Source organism: Rhodnius prolixus, unplaced genomic scaffold (assembly GCF_049639745.1).
Source record: "Rhodnius prolixus isolate KJV_2025 unplaced genomic scaffold, Rpr scaffold_2, whole genome shotgun sequence".
Taxonomy (NCBI): Eukaryota; Metazoa; Arthropoda; class Insecta; order Hemiptera; family Reduviidae; genus Rhodnius; species Rhodnius prolixus.
In genome coordinates, this window is record NW_027411592.1 from 1,598,973 (window position 1) to 1,617,640 (window position 18,668).

General features: G+C 38.6%; 1 protein-coding gene across 8 annotated transcripts in view; it reads right to left on the bottom strand.

Annotated features, from left to right (window-relative positions):
* The window catches only part of LOC141448734 (uncharacterized), a 124,786-nt gene that overhangs the window by 31,673 nt on the left and 74,445 nt on the right, over window positions 1-18,668 (bottom strand). For all 8 annotated transcript variants that reach the window (XM_074117310.1, XM_074117305.1, XM_074117309.1 and 5 more), the window contains exon 2: window positions 16,309-16,425. In XM_074117310.1, coding sequence (XP_073973411.1) covers window positions 16,309-16,425 — 117 coding nt within the window. The remainder of the gene's footprint in view (window positions 1-16,308; window positions 16,426-18,668) is intronic.

The window sequence follows — 18,668 nt, forward strand, 5'->3', positions numbered from 1 at the left end:
CAAAAAATGTAGAAAATACAAATTTTTATTAATTTTTTTTTTTAAATAAACTTATTTGGTGAAGCTTAAATCGTAACTCGAAAACAAAAATCTGTGAGAACAACTCACACGACTTTTTTTTTACTCTAACTCTCGAGTTATTGCGAACATCTTGACTTACATCCTAAAGTCCCTTGGAGGGGCTCAATATAAATACGCAAAATTCTTCCCACTTTCAGATTTCAATCTATCTGGCCAAACACACGCGATAAAGAGTAAGAAGAGCACTTTTTCCCTTCAGAGGATATTTGCTGCAAGAACTTGATGTAGACATCTGCCAGGATCACTTTAATGCAGGCTCCAGACAAGAATTTTTTACATTTTCTTTTAAAAATTCATATTTTTTTTTTAAATACTTCAATTTATCTATATAACACCTGTACAGTCAGTCATCACGAGATTCAGCGTCCAAAATGGAGTAACTACGCTGACCAAATATCCGATTATTACCACCTTCGTCTACTTAAAAACAACAGAAATGTGACCGGAAGTTAGAATCGTACTATACAATGTTTGTTGCCTACCAAGTGCTAGAAATGAAATATTTAAAAATTAATAATCTAATTACAGGGAGAAATAGAGTGCCAGATCAGCTCGGCTTACTTTCTACCGCACATTCCTGGCCTGGCGAGATGGTAACGGTATCCTCTCTGACGTAGCAGCCTTCAGCCATCCCCAATACTGGACACTCCAGGGTTGTCCCCAATGTCTGTCCACATACTCACACGACCTCCTCTCACTCTTCAAATACTAACTAGTGACGTATCTCCCAATTCCCAATATCTCAGTTCTACTTAATAACTTACCAACTTCAGTTTATGTATTTATTTTTTTCAGAACCGTACATTACACTGAAACGTAGGTTTTCACAGAAAATCCGATCATGAGAACACCGCAAAGAAAAGTGAAATAACCACTGAGTGAACTTACTTCCGGCTGAGGAATTTTATCCTCCTCAACAGTAAAAACCAGAGATTGGACCGTAAAATGCTGGAAAAAAGAGTCACATTTAATGGAATCTGCCAAGAAAAATCTTAACTTTGCCTCTGACCGCTCAGCTGTCATGACGCCCAGGATGTGTCAGCCATTGAAAAGATACCCACTCTCTGAGACTGAAAATGTCGTATCTCACTCTGCAACCTTGTCTTTCCACTTACAGACATGTCCCTCGAACCTAACCTCTTATATATAGTAACTTCAAAATGTGCGTATTTTCCTGATGTAATTTGCATGCGCAACATGTGAACATCACTGTTTTTGTTTTCAATGCAAATGGACACACACACCACTACATAAATATGCACTGCACCGTCTAGCCAACCCATGGCACATAATAACACCCTTTTATTCACCAAATTAAGTTACACTACCTGCTGCGTCATTCCTGTCATCAACTTGTTATTATTGGCCACTTCATAGCCATTGACGTATTTTTTAAGATTTAATTTGGTGTTGATTATAGAATAAACAGCGCGGGGAATTCAATTCCAACCACAGGTTGGAACATTGTAGAACAGAAAAGTCCTCTCAGTTGGAAATATCTGGGGCGGAGATCTTTTGCTTACTGCAATTGGTAAGTTTTAATTCTTCTTCTAAGAGGAAGGAAGGTGGAAGTTTAGCGATCTAGACAACTAATTTCCGATCTTGAGTTTTTTTAAAAATGGTTTTTACAAAATGAGACTGCGTGCATGTATCCAGCATAACTCAAGAACCAAAAACCGTGCGCACAAAGATAATGTACGTAGTGCGAAAGCTTGAAAAACGGGGAGCAAAGTAGAGCTCTAAGCTCGCGGCGCCAGAGGAGCAATAACTTGGCTACACCAAGTAGGCGAAGGTTCAGGAAGTGTTTATCTGCTAGAACTACCTGCCCAGAGGAATGAAGCTAACCTTGCAGGTCGGCGCACCCCACTCTAACTGGTTCGTCTCCAATCCAATCTCTGTAATCCACAATCCAACTACTACGGGTACGGTCAACTATTTCCATTTAAAGCTTTCACCTGGAGCACACATTTCGAGAGACTCATGAGTCAGTCCAAGATGATCGCCGGCTCTTTCACCATGTGTGTTGTATATCCACCGTAACAACGTGAACAACGAGAACTCGCAATAATAAATGTTTACGCGGCAACGGAAGGTGCTGCTGCGCTAAAGTTTTGGTTAATTCCGGTTACCCGGAAGTTTAGTGAATGAATTTTCTCAAAACAGCTTCATCAGTTTTGTTCTTGTTCAACTCAGCGTGCCAAGTCTATCTGTAGATCTACAATTTTTTAAATTCAATTAAGGGCACTTTCAGAAGAGTAGATTAGGCATACCTCTACAGTGCCAATTATGTGTATTGCCACCTACATAACAATAATGAGGATAGATAGGGAAGGGATTAGCTATGAGGTTAGCGTGTTGGATTCCCACGCGGAGGTCCCGGGTTTGCATCCAGCTGCTGACCCTTAGATTTTTTCTTCCTAGGAGCTTCTTACAGCTCACTGTCCGGTGATGGACAGTGTTATCTGTAACGAGAGAACACTGTCCGGAGGCCGGCAGTGCACTGAAAAAAGCTCCGGGCGCCAATAACCTCAGATGTTGACGCGCCTTAAATCATTAAAAAATAAAAAATTTAGGGTAAAATTTGCACGTAGAACTCATCTGAAGAAAATCGACTATAAGTGCCACGTTATTGAACAGGGTTTTACTTAATAGGACTATTGTGCCTCAAGGATCAACAGATATTGGGGCTGCTCGACGTAAAATGGGCGATGGGTAAATAATAGGAAAGTATTTTCTCAAAAGACGACTTTCCCGAATTTTATTTATCCTTTTTCCAGCAATCTCAAACATAAAAAACTACGAACTAATCCTGAAAAATGTAGGCGCCACGGTAGCCGAGCGGTTATAGGCTAGACCCGCAAAGCTAAGATGTACTAGTCTAGTCCTTGGATTGTATTTAATGGTTAATATGAGAATTTTATATAGTAAAGTATGTTTGCTAGTCGCCTCCGTCCACGACACCTAATTGGTAGGTGGACGTTAAGCCGCGCCTGAAAAAATAGGCGATTACTTTACTTTTACTGAACCACATTTTTTTTTGGCAGAAGATGCGAAAATTGCGTTTGTAGTGCCATTTTTACGTATTTTACGGGCCTATCTCGGCGAAAATTTCTCGGAAAATTAGCCTTTTTTTTGCGCAAATGGATTTGGTCACTTCCTCCAAAACGGCTCCTTAGGCCTTTCTGTTTATTTCGTATGGTAGGCACACCTTTCTCATTCAAAGATATTTAATTTTTACAAGGAAAATTCGTTTTAAGGCACTTCTAGGGGCAAGTGTTAGGGGTTCGCTTCACCAGGATTTCCTCTAGTCTAATGCGGGAAGAATTAAAACTGGCTCACAGTGTGCAAGACTTGATCTATGAGGTAGGATCAACCGAGTAGTTTAAGAGAAAGTGGAGTGAGTGAGCTAAGAAGAAAACAAAGAAATATTTCTTGATAACATGCATCACTCCAAGATATAGATGAAAGAAAGAGAGAGGTTAGCGCCAAAGCTAACCAGATCGGTAATGGTATGTAAAGAGATCGGCCTTTGTGGTTAGTGGTGAGCAGTAGAATGGCAGGAGGAGAGAGAGCTGCTGGCACTTGGAACAATTGGAATCTTTCTGTGAGAACTAACCTTCCTGGGAAAGCTACCTTCACCTCACTGTTACATCTCTCTACTCTCAATAATCAAACTGCACACTTTCAAAATCTATATCCTCAGCTACTGCCTGACAACGTCTTCAACCTTGTTGATGTACAAGGAAATATTCATGCTGGGTTCCGTTCAGGATGCAAGGGGAGCGGCAACTGGTCTCAACACTCTCATGACTTCCTCTTAATCGCAGTTTACGCCATGTAAATTTTTCCAAACTTTGAAGTTTTACTTCAAGTTGACTTTAACATCTCAGTGGGAAGAAACATTTTCTATCTTATTTTTATTTTTTGCCAAGTTTTTGACCAAGGAAGATCAAGTAATATCCCTAAACCACTAACTCTCTCGAGGTAGAAGTTTCCAAATGTTAACTTTAGGGCTTTTACTGGCTAATTAAAACCGTCCCCGATAAGGTTGATCGTCAAAAACTTGAAAAACACCCAACTTTACCAATTTTCCCCTCTTTTCCTATAAAATTACCAAATTTTCTTTAAATCTTATCTCCTTAACAAAAACTTACAGTTTACAAAATTAAGAATAAGATTTGTTTAAACATACTACCTTCAGCACGTAATTTCAAGCATTTAGAAAGGTTCGAAAAAGAGCTTTTTTATTTCAAATTTTGATACTATTTTTCTGACTCCTCTTAAAAGGAAGTACTGTGATTGTTATTTACATGCAAATACCTTCCTGTTTTATATTCACAACGTTTTCCCGAGTAAATTGTTTTTATGGATTCTTTGGGGGACCGCAACAAGAAGCACTCTTTTAAAATATCTCTCCAGTAGTTTACTTAACACCTTGTCAGGTTATAATGAAAGTACTGCATATTCCAAATGATATGAAAATGTGTAAAGCAGATATGTTGTAACTTCACAGAATGACAAAAAGAAAAATCTATCCAAAAGGTACAAAAATCTCTTTAACAAAAACAGTTTAAAAAGTTAACTATAAGGATTGATTAAACCCGAAACGGTACATAAATCATCAACTGCCCAACATTTCAGTTATACTTCCGCCGCCCGTAATTTCTACCATTTAGAAACATTCGAAAAAGCATATGTAATAATTGACATCATTTAAGTTAATTTTACTGCATTAAGTTTTCATTAATATTTTTTAGAATTTATTAGATGTCACAGACCCTTTGCTGGCCATTTTCATCTACAAAATATTTGTCCAGTAAAGTTGTAGCACATTGACTGTAATTGGGGGTATCAAATTGTTAATTATATCTTTAAAAATAGTTAAAATTACAGCCCTAAGCAAATGAACACACAGAATGGCGGAGAACAATAGGTAAACATGAAACAAGACCCACAATTTTATTTTACCTACTTCCCAAGAAAAATAGCCCCGTTATTCCCCAATTCACCCTTACATTAATAGTGTAGAAAACAAGACATTATGCGTGAAAAATCTTTTTGTTTTTTACATGTTTTTATTGCCTAATTTGTGACTTCATCAAATACCTATGGGAGAAAAATTAGTAAAAAAAATTAAACTGTAATTTTTGATAGAAATAATTCAGAGTAAAGTATAGGCCAATCACGGTGAAGAATGAAAGTGTGAAAAGTAGGCTGGTTGAAGAGCCAATCAAAAGCGAGAACTTTTTATTAAACCACGCCTACCTTGCACGCCACGCCCTCTTTGGCCTACAGTAAAATGGAAGATTTGTATTTTTCTTTCTTTTTTTCGACTTTATCATCTTTGGCAAACGAAATTATTAGCAAATTTTATTTAATTTAAGATTTATTTGCTATAGAACAAAACGAGAGCAAAAAATAACACACATTTAATAACAAATAAATAACTACTTGTAATTCATTTCTAAATTATGGCCGTCCCTTTTGTGAAGCAGCATTTTCGGTGATTACTCAAAGAAAGAAAGTCTACTCTCTAGAGAGCGCTGAGAGAGAGCATTGAACCCATATACAACTTCCTCTTATCACAATTTACGTAATGGATATTACTTGAAATTTTTAACTTTTTTACAAGATTTAGGAGGTTAGTGTATACTGAAATAATACAGCTGAGGGAAGCGTGTCGTCACGGTTTCCCTAAAGAAAGGTATCAAACCAAAGCTGGAAGCAGAGCTAACCCACTGTGGTTGGAGCCGTACGAAATACGTACTGTCGATTTACTAGTACTCGTATATTACAACTAATTGGACCAAGTAGTCTATCTTAGTGACTCCCAAGCAGCGTTAATAGCCGTTACGGGTGCTCAGAGTGGAGTTTCCGCTGATGTTAAGAGCGTGCCAGGAAATGATTGAAAAGATACTTATAGAAGGGAAGCACCTGGCTTTCCAGTGGATTACCAGGGAACGAGCAGGAGACGATAACCTTGCGAAACAGGGAAGTCAATGTGATCACGCGCAGTGTGTTACGCATCGGCTAAAAGAGTTATAGGTAACCACATAATGGGGAAATTACACGAGGAATACAGGAGCATGGCCGCTGGAAAGCAGAGGGCAACGCTGCTAGAAAACAGGATACCTGCCAGCCTCCCCAAGAAAAGAGTCTGTCGTGCTCTTCCTAGGAATTACAGGGCACAACTATCTACAAGCACACCTCCACAAAATAGGTATTAGGGACTCGCCGATTAAGCCCATTGTGCAATGACGGCGTAATGATTTTTAACCATTTGAACGAGTGCACGGCACTACAGGGCATGAATTCGCCATATGAAAGATATTGGGCTGCCAGACAGAAAATGGCTCAACGCCTTTGTCGCTGGATAAGGAAAAAAGAAAGTACATTACAACTAAGATGAGAAGTTGTTCTGTACGTTCATTTCCGGCCAGAAGTTTTCTTTAAATGTGGAGGAAGTTTACCCCCTCACATTATTTACTATTGATAAAGTTGAAGTTGGTTTTTTTTTTTTTTTTCATTAGTTCAAAAAAATGAATGCGCCATTTGTAGTAACTAAATATCAATATGCTGATTTACTCTACATCCTCAAATCTATTGTCAAAACTGATGGTTCAAATAAATAATAATAATAGGGAGGGAAGGGATTAGCGTTTAGCGTATTGGATTCCCAGGCGGAGGTCCCGGGTTCGAATCCAGCTGCTGACCCTTAGATTTTCTCTTCCTAGGAGCTTCTTACTGTAAGGAGAGAACACTGTCCGGAGGCCGGCAGTGCACTGAAAAAAGCTCCGGGCGCCAATAACCTCAGCTGTTGGCGCGCCTTAAAATCATAAATCATAAAAAATAAAAATAAAAAATCGGCATTCACGTTGCTAAGGAAAGATTTAAGAAAATTGGGGAAAAATATGTTTTAAAAGTGCAACAAGTTTAAACCATCTGACCCAAATAATATTAATCAGTTTCAATCTACAATTACATTTTTAAAACAACAAGTTGATTTAGAATGAATGTAGTAGTTGCAGCAACAACAAGTTGGGATAAATTGTGAAATACACGGTTTGCGTATTGCAAGGCCTAGGACGACCAGTCTTTGTGGCGCTGACGTTGTTGCTACAAGTCTCGACAAAAAATACGGGAAAACAGAATGGAGTCTGTTTGTGTGAGTAAGGCTGGGGAAAGGAGCTGATTGGCCGGAATCGCCTCGTTGCCACACACACATGTTGGAACAATTAGACAATGCTATCTGCACGGGGAAATCTGCCTCAATGTTTGTGGACTGCGTCATCAGATACCGGCGGTCCATTCAATTAACCAGCTGTAATCTCTCTCTGCGCTGCTTTCTTGCCAGTTACGCCAGCAAATCAATTTTGCTGTATTAAAGACATTCTCAATCAAAATAAAGTTCCTAATTTGCGAGAGCATTTTTTTTTTTTATTTGAGGCGCGTCAACATCTAAGGTTATTGGTGCCCAGAGCTTTTTTCCGGACAGTGTTCTCTCGTTACATACAACACTGTCCATCACCGGACAGTGAGCTGTAAGAAGCTCCTAGGAAGAGAAAATCTAAGGGTCAGCGCAGCTGGATTCGAACCCGGGACCTCCGCGTGGGAATCCAGTACGCTAACCGCATAGCTAATCCTTTACCTAAGCGCATTATTCCAGACAATATTTGAAAACCAGTTAGCATGCCAGCTCCAAAGAGATCTCCGGCAATAAATTCCACTAAACGAACATTTACTGTGGGCGTAGATTTTCTAAGTTTGTAGAAACAAAGTTAGACCTGTATGACCATTTTAATTATTAACTTTTTCCCGGAACTTCCTGGGTAGTCGCCAAAAAAAGGGTTTCACCTGAACTTAGGACAAGCATGGATGCTTTACTCAATTATTTCAAACATTCTTCAAACATTCCATTGATTCTACAGAATCAGGTGATTGAGTGTAACATTGACGTATTCTTGTGCTATAAACTCCCAATTTCCAAATCGCTAAACTGCAGTACGAGAAGGTCATGTGAGTGTCCACGATTAGCCCAAAGCTAGTCTAGTCTTCAAGGCTAATCAGTAGCAAGAGGTCTCCCTGTCCTAGATAACGAAATGTCTTCATCTTATTTGAAGAATACACAATGCAAGATTCCTTGAGGCAATCTACCCAAGGAATCCTCCCCCCGATACTCCTCTGTATCATCCTTCAGAAAAATAGATACAGCGAACAGATTCTCTTTGGTGGGACAAGAAGTCAATGTAATAAGAGATTGAATAGAAGAGAGAAGAACTAGAGGCGCATGCGTAAAATGAATACAAATATATAATTACGCATCATATTTTCAGGCCCATCCGTCCATTGTATTCGGCGGCCACACAATCCCATTGTGTTGGATAAACAAACGAGGGTCCAACGAGAGAGACGGGAAGGTCATCTGCCGCAGGGGGTCATTTACTCTCCTGGTGGGGCCCAATCTATCCTAGATTCACGCAGCATCTCGTTCTAGCGCCAGAAAATCCACAATGAACACATACAACAGTAGCAGGGATAGTGGTTGGGTTTTTTAGAATCAGATTTATTATTGGATCCGCACACCCAGGCAATTCTTTCGAAAACAATCCAAATTAATCTAGAGTCCACTTAATCTTATTATCGTCTTCTTTGCTTTGGAGAAAGATGATTAATGGCTGCAGAGCCAGCATCTTTGGTGGAGGGGGAAGTCAGAGAAGGACCTCTCCTACCCAAGCTTTGCTGTTAAACCACCGCTTTAGCACCATAACCTGGAAAGAGGGTTACTTTTAGAAGAGTTTCGTTTTCATGTTGTCAGCTGCTAAAAGCGCATGCGGCTAGAAAGACGATTTCATCCCTTTTTGGGAGGGGGGGAAACAGGAATTCTTTAAGACGGTTTTCCCTTCAGAATCCATGGGTGGATGCCATTAGAGATATTGAGGTTACTGATCAGAAATGGAGTATTCATCGATCCAGAACCTGTTTTTTGGTTATCAATCACCAAAGGCAACTGTGCGAACTATTCTTAAGCAATGGTCTAGGTTGGGGTAGCGCGGCAAATCCTGGATGCTACACAGATGGATTTCCTATAGGCTAACTAGGCTTCAGCCTAGGGCATCAAGATCAGGAGGGGCTTACATTCAAATTGTTAGCAAAATTAAAATTACACTATTCTAAAACACAGATCCGAAAATAAGGAGAAATTCTAGGCATATGACTAATAATGATCAAACATGGAAATGTATTGGTTAAGATCAACGCGTTCGGCTCATTGGGTCTGTTCGTTTTGTATGAGGGCCTCATAAATGGAATAGCCTAGGGGACCTCTTTTCATCTAAATCCGGCCCTGGATGTTGAACTGGAAGACGTGCTTAGTAGTCGGACCAGTTGCAATTGTGAAAGAGTATGTTGAGCTTCTTCTTTGTAGGTCGATGTGTTAGCAATCAGTGGACCAAGTTGAAAGAGAATCGTTGCAAAAAAAAATGGAAGTCCAATTCTGATGAAGACCTGATTGTGGCGCTCTCTGTTAGCAAGTCTAAACTTCCGGAGATTTCCCGGTGGATAGAGAGAGAGAGAGAGAGAGAGAGGGAGAGAGAGAGAGAGAGAGAGAGAGAAACCACTTCCTCTCACTCAGAGGACCTCAAAAGTGATACTTCCTGTCTCAAAAGCGGAAATCTGCTCACAATATCTTCTCTTACAGCGAGAGTAAGTGAAAACAATGACGCTAATTTCCCTTTGTTTCGATCGCAGGTTTACAAAACTAGGGGAAAGTGATTCATTTGAAAGACGAACTGTAAATGTGAAAGTGTTGGTTGGCGAGGATATTGTTTCAGGTTTGTCTGTCATTCGTTTCACAGGCAAACATCACAACGCATGATTCTTATTTTTCAAACAAATCGATACTCTGCGGTTTTTAAAGCTAATTCACTTTCTAAAAATATAAACAAAATAATACATTTATATAATTGTTTTTTAAATTATGCATTATTTGAAAGTGAAAAAAAGTAAAAAAAGTGAGTGGTAACTTGCTGTTGGCAAATTTAAAGACACAAGAATAAAAATTACAAGAAAATAACCATGACTAAACATATCAACTGCGCAAGCTCCACAAGTAGACAGGTAATTGGTCGGACAGGTGCCTTACAGAGAGCCAAATGCACCGCGCCGAGAAATTGAGTTCTCTTTTGAATGAAACTTGTGAGAGCAGTTGTTAGAAAGTGACGTGTATTTCCTTGAATTGTCCAAAACGGAAGTGTGGATTCTTGTATTGTTCGTTCACAGCCATTGCAATCCAGTCTGGAACCCAGAAATACGTACTAGACAACCGCGTGTAAACATATCCTCACCAATTAAAGGGGAAATCATTACGGAAGTCATCGGACATTTTCTTGGTGAAAATCGTGAATGTCCCGGTCAGAAATGGGCCCATCGTTGCCAGTTGTGATAAAGGTACATAAAATACCGGATATTGGAAATGGACTAACAGCGCTATGAGAATTCTGTACTTGAAAGGTGTATTTAGCCCAGAGAAACTACCCAGGAACCCAGAAAAATTACGATGAAGGACGAAAGCGCGAGGGCAGACTCGAAGACATTTAAAAAAAATTTTAAGTCTAAAAACCATAATCGGATTTTCTCACTGCGATGGTCACTCTAGTCGCTACCCACAACTAAATTTGTAATCTTAGTAGGATATACATAAATAGTGCATGTAAAACTACCACCCAAATACTGTAATACTGTTCGCGCTTTTTGACAGATCTGTCAAGACTGGGAGCGAACTTAACTTTGTCAGAAATAACAGGATATCCTCTTTCTGACACTGAGATTGCAGTTAAAGAATGCGTAGTCTAGTAATTTTTTTTTTTTTTTTTAGAAAAAACATTTATTGAGTTCCAAAATAATTATGCAACTTGTGCAATAATGGTCACCAATATTATTAATTATTATTTGTAACAAAATAGTTATTTATTTAACAAGTGCGGAAAGTAGTACTTTTCCTCACGCGAGACAGGGTTTGCACGCACGAGCGAGAGAAGCGAGGCGAGTGCAAGTGCAAATTGCCGAGTGTGAGGAAAATACTTTACACTCGAGTTAAATATTATATTTTTTCTGCAACCATTAGGGTTATTAACTAAAAAAAAAAAAAACTAAACAGGAATCACTAGAATCCATTTTCAATTTCTATAAGGTAACACTATAACCTTTTTAATTGTAATAATTAAAAATATCTAATTATTTATTAAAATATTTTTATTTCTATATTCCTTTCAATTTGTATTTTATTTTTTTAATATTCGTTTTTTAATTATTTAGATAAAATAAATTTAAATAAGCTTATTAAAGTTTTTCAGAAAATATTTAATAACAAAACTTCTTATATCAAGGAAGCACAATAAAGTTTTTCCACCCACTAGTGAGGAAAGTGACACTAATGGGAATTTTTCCCCACTAGTGAGGTAAAGTTGGGCATTACACAGCTGATTTTAATTTAGTAATGAGAACATTCCTACCTACATGGTTGCAGAAAAAATAATTTCTTTGTCGTTTATTATAGTAGCGAGTTTACGCGCCTGCGCCCCCTGGGTGGTAATGTCCTTAAAAATACAGAATGGAGGTTCTCTTATTACAGGTTCTTCTACTTTTTCAAATATTTAATGTATTAATTAGTAAAATACTTTCGTCTGAAGAGAATTTACGTATTTGCTTACAATCGTAAGTACTGGTGACGACAGTTTTACGCAAAAACATTTATTCTTACCACATTCCCCTCCCCTACAATTTTGAGACGTTCATTATTCAAACTTCAATTTTTTGCGAACTTCTTCAATTCTGACTACTAACAATTATCCGGATGGTAAAACTTTTTAAAACCGGGATATAAGCACTTTTAATCTACAAAAATGCATCCTTAAGGATGCACCGGCAGTAAATTCGTATGATCTCTTAAGTATTTTGTAGAAGAAATTCTCGAAACATTTTGATCAGCGAAGTGGTGTACTTGTGGTCGTAGAATTTTCTATAAAGAAATTAGTCACCATATTTAACCAATTAAATAGTATACAAAAACTAAATAGTATATGTGGAATGGTAGTGCAGGTGGAATCTATTCAGAAAATGAGAATGAAATGAATGAGGAAGTAGACCACCAGGTATACCACTGGGTACACTTTCTGTGTGGAAATCGTTGGAGCTGTTTTCGTGAAATGCAGCACTTCCGGCTTAGATCGGTCTGTCTGGGGGGTGGGTGGGGGGGTCAATTCGAAATGTCAAGTTTCAGCTTCCTGAGACATCGTTGTTTAGAATCTTTGCACACACCATTTCCAAAAACCACTGTCTCCGGACTTAGAGGACCTGAAAAACTCAGTAGCTAAAAGTTTAGACTAGATCGCCTCACTCTACGTATAAGGGGTATAAGAGCAAATTAAATCTCTCAAGACATTTTTAAATTTAGATAGAAATATTTCTTTCTGCAATAATATTTATGAAAAATGTCCAAGGGCGAATTGATTAAACGACTGGCTGGCCGATGACGAATCAGACCCTGGTGGCGCCCACATTGAAAAGCAAATAATTTGGTAGATAAGGCAAACTGGTAGCTTCTCAACTAAATCTTTGATTTGAACCAAAATAACAAATTTTCATTTCCTCTTAAAGTGGGGCTTTAATTGCTGTCGTTCTTACATTGAATGTTTAAACCGGAAATGCACTGTCTGTGGTTGCAGGGGCCGGGGCAAAGAGGTTCATCTGTTTGTCGAGCCGTGCAGGATGTAACTGAAAAAACAAGTAAATCGCTGTTATATGTTCCAACATTAATCTCATCTGTTCCAAAAATTTTTAGGAGTAACAGCAAAAAAAAGTATTGTTGCAACAGCTCTTACGACTGATTGTTTTCGAAAACGCCTCCGATAATTTCGATTTAAGTGCAGATACACCCAATGGGCAGACTCCCAACTTGTAACTAGTAATAGAAATATTTTCCAGCTCCTATTTCTTAGTGGGTTAGATAGTTACTAGTCTAACTACTGGTAAGACGGGTTCAAAGCCGCGTGGCTGGACACTAAGCTGTCACATGGTTTAAAAACTTGGCTGTGTAGACTCTCACGATTTTATCTTATTCTCCAAACTTACACATTTTCAATAAACAACAATATTTACATTTTAATCTTAACAACAATATGGAAGTTAGCCGCCAAGGCAAGACGAGCGGTTAGAGGGCAAGGCAAGCGGAAGCTAAGTCTTGTTAAAGATGGGTTCGATTTCCGGTCCAGGGCCTAGAATTTTATTTAATGGCTTATATGAGGGTAATTGATAGTAAAATATGCTTGCTAATCTACCAATTCCTAATTTTAAGCGGGAAAATCCAAGGAACCATTATCTAGAAATATCCAAAATCCGGAACAATCCGTTACGGGATTTCCTTCAAACTCAAAACTTTAATAACAAAAGATAACTGTTTCTATCAGTGCGCAAGACTGTAAATTACCAAATATGGAGCGGAAAGGGAATCTATTTATCCCCTCTCTTAGAAGTAATACCTCAAATTTGGGACTTACAAGGCGTAGTACTGAAACATTATCAGGAAAGGGGCATAACAATAAACAGTGCGCGTTACAGTGAGATGCTTACTGACAAGTTGAAGCCTACAATTCGAAGCAAACGCCGAGGACTGCTGCACGACAATGCCCATCCACATACTGCTGCCCACACTGCTGAAACGCTTCAGAAACTCAATACTGAAGTCCTGGATCATCCTTCGTATAGTCCTGACCTTGCTCCATCGGACTTCCACTTGTTTGGTCCACTCAAAGAGGCATTAAGGGGCCGTAGATTTACCTCGGATGAAGCAGTAAAAGAAGCGGTGCATTCCTGGCTAGCAGCTCAACCAAAAACCTTCTTTTATGACGGCTTTCAGAAAGCTTATGCAACGATGGACCAAGTGCATTGAAAAGCAAGGGGATTATGTTGAAAAATAATGTTTTCTATTTGTATTACAATAAAATTTATAACTACATTGCGGATAATTATTGACTTACCCTCGTACAATTTAACTGGAAAATGTTTTATGTAAAAGATGTAATTCTGTTTGTGTGTGGGGTGACAATATGTTCCCAGAGAATTATGGGAGCCGTTTGAGTTTAGATAGGGTACCTTCCGGTGAAAAGGTGGAATCAAACGGCTGACATGATCGCAGTGTCTAGAAAAGGAAAAACCTCCAGAAATCGGTGATCCATTATCCCATCCTAATGGAGACGCAGAAATTCTTCGGCGATGAGTCACTCACTAATTTTATTTATTACATAAGAAAAATGTGATTTCTCCATTTTTTAAAGCAAAAGAAAAAAAAAAATTAAATTACAGGTAATTTCAGAAAATACTACTGAATTAATTGAAATTCTAAATAAGAGCGATAATTACAGGTGATCATATGCGGTAAGAATGTTATGGTACTGTGGAAGGGGGGCGTGGCCACTGGGATTTCGCAATGAATGGTGTAAGTTGGCGCGAACAGTATGTTCTCTGGTTATGGTTAGTGGTCACTGTGTGGCCATTACTGGCCTCGCAACAGGTGTTACGTCGGCTACAGCCTGTGTCTTACCCACACTAAAACACAGCTGCACCCATTCTAGGCCAACTTCCTCACACGGCTGCCAACAATAATATAAAGACCGTACATTACACTAAAATGTACCTAGACAGACAGAGAGACGCTACCCCTGCCACTGCTCAGGAACCTTTAAAAGAACTTTTCTTCTATACGAAGTTAGCGGGAGGAAATCTTGGGAACCATTTTCCAGGGAAATCCCAAACAAGTGAACCATTTATTGTGTTGCTACACCAAACTGCCGCCGACTCCCCAGAGAGCCTGGGTGGTTTGTTCCCCCTGGGGCTGCTGTAGCCCCTCACCTGGTACCTGCAGATCTAATGGCTCTTTTCACAAACTATACAATCTTAGTGCTTTTTTTTAGGTAACAGGCAGGTTGCACTGCCTTACTAGAAGAAGAATGCACTTACATTATTATTGCAGCATATTAAGGAGTTCCAAGTCTCACAAATAATAGCGAAAACAGCAAAAAAAAAAAAAAACATTTTGGAATGTTGGCACGACATAATAACTACAGTTACATATCTACTCCAAGGTCAGTAGATAGTTTACAAGATGGTATGTGCTTACACCCTGTCCAGTGTAGCCAACCACTTTTATTACGTACTTAACATGTTTATTGACTACATTATACACACAGCTATTATGTCATTTCCGTTTTTGTTCACATACTTCTAATGTAAATAATGTTTTTATTTTTCTGTTTCATTATGAGTTTGAAGCCAGTTTGGTTCCAATAGAACTCATTGCGGGTACTTCCGCCCATTTAGCACCTCTACTTCAGTCTCACCTTCCAAAATAGAATCTATAATCGCATTCAAGATTTAGTCACATGTAATAAATTTGCTTGCAAGAATCTGTACTTTTAAGATTTCACTTGAATAGTACTAGTCTCTAAAATATCGTCAGAATCTAATCAAAGGAAGGATATTAACTGAAAGAGAGGATGAGGTATACAAGGAGATAGAAAGAGTGGAACTAGTGGGTATTGTTCCGGGTCTACGTCCACCTACCAAATTAGGTGTCATGGACGGAGGCGAATAGCAAACATACTTTACTGTAAATTTCTCATATTAACCATTAAATAAAATCCAAGGCCTCTAGACCGGAAATCGAACCCACTAAACCAACAATACATCTCAACTTTGCGAGCCACCTCAACTTTATCCAACACAACAATCCCTCTTGCCCACTTGCTGCCAAAAAGACAGGTTTGCCAGTCCTTTCAGCGCCATACAGAAAGGTCCCAGGGTTTTAGTTGGTGTAAATGTCAACTCGTAAGTTGCTTTACAAACTCCTTAGTCGTAACTACCTGGTCAACATTCGAGCGTTATTTCCATTTTCGACTACGGGATCAAGGCAAACCCTTTTTAATAAAATGTTAACTCAATTATGTTTACAAGAAATATCACCGTTCCTTTGTTTATTAAAACCACAACCATATTTAGATTCCATGACGTTCAATTCGATTTCTATACACTAAAAAGTTTTACCAAGCGCCCTACCAAAGTCTGCTATCAGTCTGGAGAGATAGCGCTTTCTGGGAGATCCCGTGGGTTCCCAGCGTCAAAAACAGATCCCACTCATGTAACTATCAATCAAATAAACATTCTAAGATGAGGTACCTTCTGTCGACGCTTGTCTTCACTCGACTTCCGTTCGGCAGCACCAGGCGAAGGTCCATGGCTCCGGCCAGCATGTCCGGTGGAGTGTCTTCAGTCACCATTAGCGGAGGTGACATCCTGCAAACAGACATGCATGAATAAATGGTAATGTAAAGAACATAACATCAAGATTATTTAAACATAAAGTAGAGAGTAATAAGATTCAAGCTATCAGCCAAAAGAAAAGCGCAACAGTTTTCCATTTTAATGGATAACAACCAGAAAATGTTAAGTCGCACAGTCTTAATTAATCGCATCTAGTCCTTTCTGATGTAGAATTTGCCATAAATAATTACATTAATAGAGCCATTGATCGCACTCCGGCAAGAATTTTATTTCGGAGTAGACCAAAACGGTTCCGTTACAACCTAAAAATTACGTTAAGGTTAGGTTAGGTCGACGTTACCCCCTAGGGTAAATAATAATCTTCCCATTAAAAGAGTACTGGATAACGATAGGCATGTCGTTAAAAGTCCTCAGGATCATCTTATGAAAGGGTGTATTCTCCTGAAGAAATGTTTCTCTAACATTGACACTCTGATCGTCGGCGATTAAACACAAATACTTTATAATGAATTATGTTTAGGGTTTACTTTGTTGATTGATTACCATTATTTTGACCGTCCAGGATGTAATTCTCCATTAAACCATTATGTTTTTTATCGTGATTAATATTAGGAACGTACTCGCGTAAGTCTTTTCAATGCGAGCCTTGTATTATGTTTTATATTTTACTATAAAACTTTTTGATTAGGTTCGCTCAGGATTGAGGGCCGATCTATAAAAATCGATCTTTGATTAGTCGATCTATTTGGTCTGCTATTGATCCTACGATACTGGCAAGTAGCATCAAGCTCTGATCACGATTATGTTTAAAATAAACAGTTTGTTAAGAAGTGCTCTTGTTTCTTCATTAAACTATATATATATATATATAGACAACATTAATAGTTGCCATTGAATCCATTCACTGGTTAGGTTAACGGAAGCGAGCTTGGAAAGTTTACAAACCTTTGGGAGTCTGGCAGCAATTTGTTTGTGAGTCAGTTCACCAAATACAGGAAGGTGGGAGGCATCGAAGGGGAATAGAGAAACAGTAGCATTACCGGTCCAAATGCCAGCTGTGCAAGCCACGAAATCACATCACATCCTACATCTTAGTATTGACAATAAAAATGTTTCAAATAAAATTGGTCGATATTTTGACCGTGGAAGAAATTATAAGAAAATCGATTCAATCAAATTATCACGAAAATCGAGAGAAAGAGAGAGACATCAATTTGGGAAAGTTGCTCTCTTCCCCCAATTGATGGATTTTGATATGATCAAAGGTTCAATTTTAGATTGATTTTTTGAAAACTTCGACTAGGTCGTGAACATTTTAGATTTGATCAGTACGTGAAAATATATTAGATAGATAAATAAATTATACGCTAAAATCCTCATTTGAGGTCTAATGTCAGTAAACAGCAATCATTAGACCACTTCCGGGGGATGGATTTCAATTTAAATCTTACGAGAAACGCATTGTTCTCTAGGGAGTGTCCAGATAAAAGTGAAGTGCTCAATTGTATGGATTAGATAAGGTATCTCAAGTATTTTTCAATTAAGATTATTTGGTAATGTCTTCTGAACAAGGCAAATCAAACAAACAAAATAACGAAAGGTGACGAAATGTCCAAGTTAAGTATGTCAGAACGCAATCGATATTTAGATAAGGAGATAAAGCGTCCATTGTGTGACAGTAATTACTGGAAATCACAGTAAACATCGTGCGCTCATTATATTATTTTTGAGAATCAGTCCAAAAAGTTAAAGCAAACAAGGCACATTCTTAAAAAGAAACAATCAGCAAGAACTGTTCCAGGCAGAAAGCTGAGGACTGTCCTAAACCATCCAAATAGCCACCGAAGATTGCATAAACCGGTGAAAGTATCTTCCACTCTCCAAGGAACACTACCAAGAGATGTCTCTTAAAACTGACCACTTCTGTAGACAAGAATATTTAACTGCCACCAATCTTAACCAAAGTTGGCCACTTTGGGACTCACCATTTTATCTTGGCAATTACACTTTTCCGAGCCACTTCACATCACTTACAAGGGGTAGCCACCAACATCGGTTTCCTCCCAAAATAATAAGAATGGAGTTTGTTTCAGCGTCAGATTACTTAGGGATCCGCCTTTTCTCAAATCAGACCTTCCCTTCGTGATGGATGGTAAACATTTAAGGTGTTATTTTGAACCATCGTCACCCTACTCAAGATATGTGTGGCTTGGGCATGTTCGGAAATGACCTAATTCGGCTAAAAGCTCTCTTTT